The sequence below is a fragment of the Mustela nivalis genome (genome assembly GCF_964662115.1).
Source record: "Mustela nivalis genome assembly, chromosome: 16".
NCBI lineage: Eukaryota > Metazoa > Chordata > Mammalia > Carnivora > Mustelidae > Mustela > Mustela nivalis.
The window spans coordinates 65,714,584-65,721,882 of NC_139035.1; the positions used below are offsets into that span (position 1 = coordinate 65,714,584).

Here is a 7,299-nt window from a genome sequence, read left to right on the forward strand (position 1 = left end):
CCTTGCCTCACGGTGTTTGGGAGCAGCAGGACTTACCTTATTTCTCTGAAGACATAACATTTGTGACATGTTCTCTGGTCGTTCCCTCCCACTCACCCACTCTGTGTCTGTTGTGACCCTCACGGTTCAGACCGAAATAGCCGCACTTGGAGCCAATCACATCTGTGCGAGGGGGCCTCTTAAAGTCGCTCTGTGGGCACCGAGCCCCGAGGAGTAAAGAAAGCTGCCAGTCTTGCTCCTACCACCTCCTTCTGGGTGATGCCATGACCTTCGCTGGCTCTTCTCTCACCTCTTGGTTCAGAAGCAAGAGGGAAAGCGGAGGTCCAAGAAGCCTGGCTTTGCTCACTGAATGCCCTGATCCTACATGAATGGGCAGGACGGCTCAGCCTGGAGGTTAGGACTGAGCAGGACCGGCCCTGACTTTGTTTTTGTTTGTTTGTTTGTTTGTTTTAATTTTTATTTATTTATTTGACAGACAGAGATCAGAAGCAGGCAGAGAGGCAGGCAGAGAGAGAGAGGAGGAAGCAGGCTCCCCGCTGAGCAGAGAGCCACACGCAGGGCTCGAGCCCAGGACACTGGGATCCTGACCTGAGCTGAAGGCAGAGGCTTAACCGACTGAGCCCCCCAGGCGCCCCAGGACCTGCCCTGACTTTGCGTCCGGCCACAGGGTCTGCGAACACGGCTGCATGGAATGCATGATCTCCACGAGGTCAATGTAAAACTCCTTCTGTTTTGTCCTTTTTTAACATCGGTACATTAGAAGATTGACACAGAGGGAAAAAAGAATACTGTAATGAGTTCATATTTATACTTTCAACTCGCATCTAGAGGCACAGAGTTTTACTCATTTATCTCACAACAACAACTTCTCCCCCTACAGAAAATCCTGGTTGCTGGTAGATCGATATAGTTACATAGTCACCCATCCCCCACTCTACCCTATACCCCGCTGGACCATGCATGTAAGAGGGCTTAGGACAACCCCAACACTATCATGAGCGATACGGTCATTGAAAACAATGTAAGTTTTATCTTCTGACCGTGGGGTATATCCCTGGAAAGAAGTAAACTGTTATGCTTTAAAGTCTCTTGAAATAGTTCCTGACTTGTGGTTTGTCACCAGCTCGATAAAGGGTTCTACGTACGGCTGTGTTTTGCTTTCAATGGGAAGGAACTGAAACTCTCGTTTGATTTATAATGCTACAAAGTGTCTATGGCGAGCAGGACACCCCAAATGGCTGGGTAAGTGATAATACTGGACATAAAATTCTGAATAAACCATTCCAGAATTCCGCAAAATGGCCCAAAGCACGCAGCACATTGAGAAGTACTTTATTCAGAAACTGCTGTGCCCTCATGGGCAGCAAACAGGGTGACCCAGCCCAGAACTGCTCCCGCCCTCGCCCTCTGCACCGTGATCCCAGAGGCTGAGGACCTGCAGTCTTGCTGCCACCAAAAGGGAAGACCAAATTTGGAGCTCCACAGAGGAGGCCCGAGCCCGGGGAGTTTGTAGGAAACACAGCCGTCCGTGGCAGGAATCAAAGGTCAACGCGACTGTCAAAGGTCAACGCGACTGTTGCCTACGGCTGCGATTCCAGCTGACACAAAAACTGGAGCCACCGAAGCTTCACAGACGTCAGGAAAATGGGTCCGCCGTGGTGGACTTTGAGCTCTTGCCTATTCCTGGAGGTGTGGAACGTTGCACACATACCAAGGAGAGAGCAAAGCCGGTCACAGTTTTCTGCTTATCCGTGGCCAGACATGCAGTTTTGCACAGACAAAGAAGAAGCCAGGAAAAGATTTGTAACCTGCATTTTTCCTTAAGAGTTAGGGAGAAAATGAAGGAGTGAAAGGAATGTGGGATTTCTGGACCAACTCCGAAACACCGGGACAAGAAGGGAAGTGTCAGCCCTTCCGATGCTACAGCCATAGGAGGGAGGAACATCAGGAAGAAAGTCTACCAGCACGACACGGACTCGAACGTGGGTTCCGTTAGTTTGGGTTTGATTTTCACGGAGCGTGTACTACACACAGGAAATGAACCTTCGTCACGACCGTGTCCCACAGGAGCCTGCACCCTGGAAGTGGAAGAAAGACCTAAGGGACCGCAGGCAGCGTAGAAGTGAGGTGCACCTGTAGCAGAGTTGAAGGGCTGCCCACCTGCGGCTCAGGGAACACCTTGCAGGATGGAATCCGGACGGGCCTCCAAAGAGGAGGACTATGAAGAGATGGAGAAGACAAGGAAGACATTCCACACAGGTACAGAACAAAACTTGTTCATGTGAACAAGTGACTATAAAACAGAAACAGGGAAAAAAATTAAATGGAGGATGGAAGGAACAGCACCGTCCCTCTGTGGTCCTAGGCTCCGGGGTCCCCAGGGCAGGCATGGCGAGGCAGCTCACGGGATGTCTTGATAGGAGCTGTGAAAGAGAAACGGGAGCTACTGGGTGCGTTGGAGGCAGCAAGGGAGGGTGAAGGGGGGTTGGGAGACAGACCTAGGAGAGGTAGGAATGGAGTGTGAATGAAGACACAGGGAGGAGAGGAAGAAACAGAGAGGACTCACCAGCGCTTCTTAAACCACAACACGAGGGCTACCAGAAGCATGAGGGGCAGTGTCACGGCCAACAGGATCAAGTACACGGAAAGGTGCTGCTCTGTGGGGATTGCAGAGACACACCAATGTCATCCTCCACCCACTGCCATTTCTGCTCTGCCCCCTGATTTCCCCCCACGTCAACATGTGCCCTGGGTACGAGTGTCGTCTTCCACCGGCCTTGTGCCTGTGCTCTCACACCCGCTCATCTCTGCCTAAGTCTCTCACATCTGCGCCCCTTGGGCTCCACCGGTCCGTCCCTACACTCCGGAAGTCACTCTCATTCATTCCGTCCTGATACTGCTCCCACCTCGTCTGGCATCATGAAACCTTCCTCTGTCCTGACCTCTATGCTCAAAAACCACCTTTGCACACCTGCAGACCCCATCTTTCTCACCCCAGTGGAGGACGATGTCTTGGCCTCCCAGACTGCTGTGTCTCACTCGGCAGGACAGACCGGCCACCTCCCGGGACGCCACGTCCAGAGTCACTTGGACATACCACGTCCCATCCGCATGGGGCAGGACATCGCCTCGCCGGGTGCCCTGCTGCTCCTGCTCACCCCGCATCCACATCACCCACACAGGCTTCGGGTGGAAGCCGGAGACGTGACACACCAGCAGCAGACGGCCGGGACCGGGAGGGCGGCCGGCGGACAGCCAGGCCTCGGGCTTCACTGGAGAAGGCATGAGAGGTATTCAGATGGGGTCTCTAACATGCAGCTTAGGGGTCTTTAGCCACATCAGTGTGCACAAGATTAGGAAACTTGTACCCAGCAACCCTATCTGTCTTGAATTCTTCCTTGTTCCAACTTTGAAAGGGATGATAGAAAGGGGCAAGTCTTGTATGGGAAAGTCTTTGAGGAAAGGGTTGTACGAACCTTGCCTCTTGTAATCCACCTTCGCTGCATCGAAGAGACCCAAGGCAAATCGGGGGCAGGTGTGCGTGAGGAGCTTATGCACTGTCTCCCTGATGCCTTCATACTGGTTCAGGAGGTCACAGACATTCTGGGCTCTGCTGTCACCCTCTGGAGCTGGCACCCATGACATGTCTCGGAAACTCAGGAAATGCGATCCACCATAAGCTGCATGTAAGAAGCTTTCCACAGTGTCATTGGGATGTAGCTCACAGCCAGCTCTCACCTGTACTTCAATAGGATCTGGGAAGAAGGAAGAAGGACAAACAGATTGGGGGGGGGGGGGGTGAGAGAAACAGTATAAGAACTTTATTAAAAAGTGGAGCAAGAAGAATTTATAAGGGTGTGGGCATTGGCCAAGGATGTGTTCGGTCAGGAACAGGGAAGAGAATTGGTGGGATGGGGAAGGGGCTGTACAGGATACATGCCAAGAATTAAGAATTTGACTCAAAGAAGTCAGGGAAATGCTAGGTGAGCTGCAGGTCAGCGGGTGAAGGTGGGGGCAGGAGCCCATGTGAAGGAGCCGCAGGTACAGCTCTCCGGGGCACATGACATGGGCCATAATGGGGGTTGGGTTGTGGACGTAGACCTTGGAAGGTACTGAATGGAGGAATAGACCACAGTTTAAGGCAGGAGGACAACTGTGTGTCTCTGTGTTTTACCACAGAAGGGCCACCACTGGGGAAAGATGAAAATACACAAGGAAAAAAGGAGTCAGAAGAAGCAAGAGTCCAGGACATCTTGAGGTGTCCACATATGCAATGACTCCCCGGAAGTGTATGCGTGGAGATGTTTACGGCAGGACAGGAATACAGCACAGTGGTCCTGAAGGGCATGAGGATGTTGCCCAGAAAGAGAAGAACTTTCTGAGGGCTTTCCTTCATGGACTGGATTGAACTCACATCCAAAGTGCATTTGACCGGAATATTCTTGCGTCTCCCGAGTGAATCCAATGAAGTAGACACGGAACAGCAGCTCCAAATCTATCATCTCCTCATCGCTGAAGTTGCCCTTAGACCAGCTGTGTAGGAAAACGATGGTGCCAGCCTCGCTGTCCCAGCCGTGACTCTGCATGTCACCCAGCCAACCTGAGCCCTGATGTTGTGCCCAGGACTGGTTGGCGAAGGATGAGATCTGGATGACGCTGAACAAGACGTGCTCCTGGGTGGCTGAGGGGAGAGAAGGGTAGAGGGTCAGGTCACTGAAGGGGACAGAGGGGGCAAGCAGGAAGGAGGAGATGGAAAGTGAGCCAGTTATGGGAGAGGTGGGGTTGGGGAGAGAGCGAGAGACAGAGAGAGAAGGAGGCAAGGAGAGAAAGAGCCGCAGAGAGAGGTGGGAGAGAGGAGGAGAGAGTCAGAGACAGAGGGAGAAGGAGCGAGCGAGAGAGAGAGAAAGACGGAGAAACGGGGGAGATGAGAGAAGGGGCTAGTGACGGCATTTCCCTCACCCGGTGCCCCGCACTCACCGCGTCCTTTCAGAGAGTTATTAGCCTTACCTGGAGCCCGGAACCCTCAGGGTTGAGCACTCTGGTGACCTGAGAACTGGGACCTGCCTTGGGAGAGGCGAGCCCACCCCACCCCACCCGGACCAGGGACTGGGCAGCGGGCAGAGCTCCTACCTTCCGCGCCGCCTCCGGCCAGGAGGAGGGCAGCCAGCAAGACAAGCTCCAGAGACGGCATGTCCCTTGCAGGCGATTCTCAGCAACCTCTGTTCTCAGCAGCCCTGCCCCTGGGTGTTTCTGCTCTGACTTCCTTTTTCCACCAACAAGCCGTGCCCCCCACCGACTGCTAATTGAAACAAAAGACGATCTGCTGCTGCTTCAACCTCCAGCTTCCGACTCTGGCTCTCATTTCCCCTCCAGCTCAGACCAAAGCTGTCCTCCAGCCTGGCTGCCGGCTGCTCTCCTCGTCCTCAGCCTCCCCCCGGCCTGATTCCCTCCTCGAAGTTGTGTGTGACGCTGGAAGGTCTCTGTACCTCTCGGAGACTCGCATCTCACTCCAACAAAGCACAGGAACAGCGCGGTGTCGCCGAGCCCTGCTTGTCCTAACAGATCACAGTTCCAGCTTCTCCACCAGCTCTGCGTCAGTGTCCCTTCCTGCCTCCTGTCTGGACACTCCATCATCCTCTTGCCCTTTTCAGTATCTTCACGGCCCCCTCTTTCCCTCCACCTGTCTCCCTCCCTGAGGCTCGCTGGCTCCTTTTAAATGGGAGGACCGGGGCTCTCAGGCTCTGCCGTCTGTCCAGGCGCATGTCTAAGCCATAGCCGGTTCTCCACTGTCCTTAGAGAGGAAAGCGCAGCCACCCCAGAGCATAAGACCATCAAAAATACAAAGCAGATGCCCTCCTCTTGAGTTCAGACCATATATTCACTCACTAGAAAGTCCCCCAGCACATGCCGGGTACCAAGTGTCTTAGGAGGCGAGTGAACAGACCGAGATGGACGGGCGTGTTTAAACCGAGGAACGGAGCACATCATGATCATTGCCATTTCAGGGTCTAGTGTCTCAGGCACAGGAACGATGTTCTCCAGGGAGGCCTTTTGACCTCCTGGCCACTGGGGTGTCCGTAATTTGAAGTCTTGGGAGGGGGCTGACCTTGCCAGCCTCAGGATGTGGTGGACAATGTGTCCGGCGAGGGACGGGGGTGGTCAGAGGTGCAGCTTTCCAGGGGACCCATGCAAGGGGAGGTTGAGAACGCTCTCACGGACAGTAAGGACTGTGACCCGACGAAAACACATTGTCAAAGAGGAGTGGCGTCTGAGTGTTTGAAGATACACCGAGAAGTGCCAGAGGATCTGTCAATGGTTCCAGTTGGTTAACGTGCACCCATCTTTTAACGACCCAAGCCACACGTTATCACAGCTCCGTTCAATAACGTCCAGAACTCACCGAGCGCAGTGAACACTGACTGAAATCTCATTTGCAGCCACTTCTCTTCCACATTTGGCAGCATCAGTAGTGAGGCTGGAAGTCGTCGTCAGCGAGCTCTTTCTATGACAACCACAGATACGGGGCGATTTCTGTGTGCCACGAACTCCTCCAAGAACCACCAACCACGATTTCAGCCGCACCCAGATCCCATCGTCCCCTGGACCTCCTTGTCAGTGGCAATCTCTGGTGTCAGGAAGCCACAGCCCACAGGATGCTGTCTGGTTGTCACGTTCCCCCGTAGGAAACACACAGCCCTCCTGCTCCCTCCTGGGGGGGAGGGGGGTTAGGGCCACAGAGGTCCAGCCGGCAGGATGTGTGGTGCTGCAGACCTAGACCCCATGCTGGCCTCGGAGCACCTGGCCTGCAGAGCTCGGACAGCCGCTGCCTGGGATGACGGCCCCAAGACAGAGGCCGCGTGCTCTGTGCCGGTGTCAGAAAGCAAGCCGCTGAGATCCGCAGGCTTCCTTATGACTGCCACCCAACCGTCCATACTGGTTATATCATGGAACCTGTCGACCCAGATAACGAGCCTTCGTCCCCCTCCCGAGCTCAGAACCAAACAAGGCACAGATACAGAGCACAAGATCGTCCATCAGATTGTCAGCTTCGCTTCTGATAAAGCCTCCAGCGACTTTCCGTGACGTGTGCAACCCACGTGGTTCTGCTGGCAGTGAACCCCAAATGAAGCGGTCTTGTTAGAAACTGATTATTTGTGCCCCTCCCCCAACGAAATTCATTTACTGAAGGCCTAACCCTCCCCCAGTATGGTTCTGCCTGAAGATGGGACCACTAAGAAGTAACTAGGGTTACACAAGACACTAATGGGGACCTCACGAGAAGAAACAGTCTTCTCTCTG

At 53.9% G+C, this 7,299-nt stretch overlaps 1 protein-coding gene across 3 annotated transcripts; it reads right to left on the minus strand.

The window, feature by feature from the left end:
* Nucleotides 1–1,316: 1,316 nt before the first annotated feature.
* LOC309850023 (T-cell surface glycoprotein CD1c-like) lies at nt 1,317–7,028 on the minus strand. Of its 3 annotated transcripts, none has more exons than XM_082703136.1 (7): nt 6,401–7,028; nt 5,131–6,306; nt 4,415–4,681; nt 3,477–3,755; nt 2,994–3,272; nt 2,567–2,657; nt 1,317–2,423 (listed from the first exon to the last, which is right to left on the minus strand). In XM_082703136.1, exons 2-7 carry the CDS (start codon nt 5,189–5,191, stop codon nt 2,402–2,404), a joined length of 999 nt encoding a protein of 332 aa, XP_082559262.1. In that variant the 5' UTR covers nt 5,192–6,306; nt 6,401–7,028; the 3' UTR covers nt 1,317–2,401. The 3 variants fall into 3 exon arrangements, with proteins under 3 accessions (XP_082559262.1, XP_082559263.1, XP_082559261.1); XM_082703137.1 differs by lacking the exon at nt 6,401–7,028 and having other exon boundaries at nt 5,131–5,296; nt 5,487–5,566; XM_082703135.1 differs by having other exon boundaries at nt 5,131–6,856.
* Nucleotides 7,029–7,299: the final 271 nt, after the last annotated feature.

What these genes read in the sequence shown, in the direction of transcription:
- LOC309850023 (XM_082703136.1), bottom strand. Translation starts at nt 5,191, where the DNA reads ATGCCGTCTCTGGAGCTTGTCTTGCTGGCTGCCCTCCTCCTGGCCGGA. An exon ending in GGCCGGAGGCGGCGCGGAAG is followed by an intron (nt 4,682 to 5,130) that starts GTAGGAGCTCTG and finishes CTCTCCCCTCAG; the next exon opens with CCACCCAGGAGCACGTCTTG. An exon ending in CGGTCAAATGCACTTTGGAT is followed by an intron (nt 3,756 to 4,414) that starts GTGAGTTCAATC and finishes CCTTCTTCCCAG; the next exon opens with ATCCTATTGAAGTACAGGTG.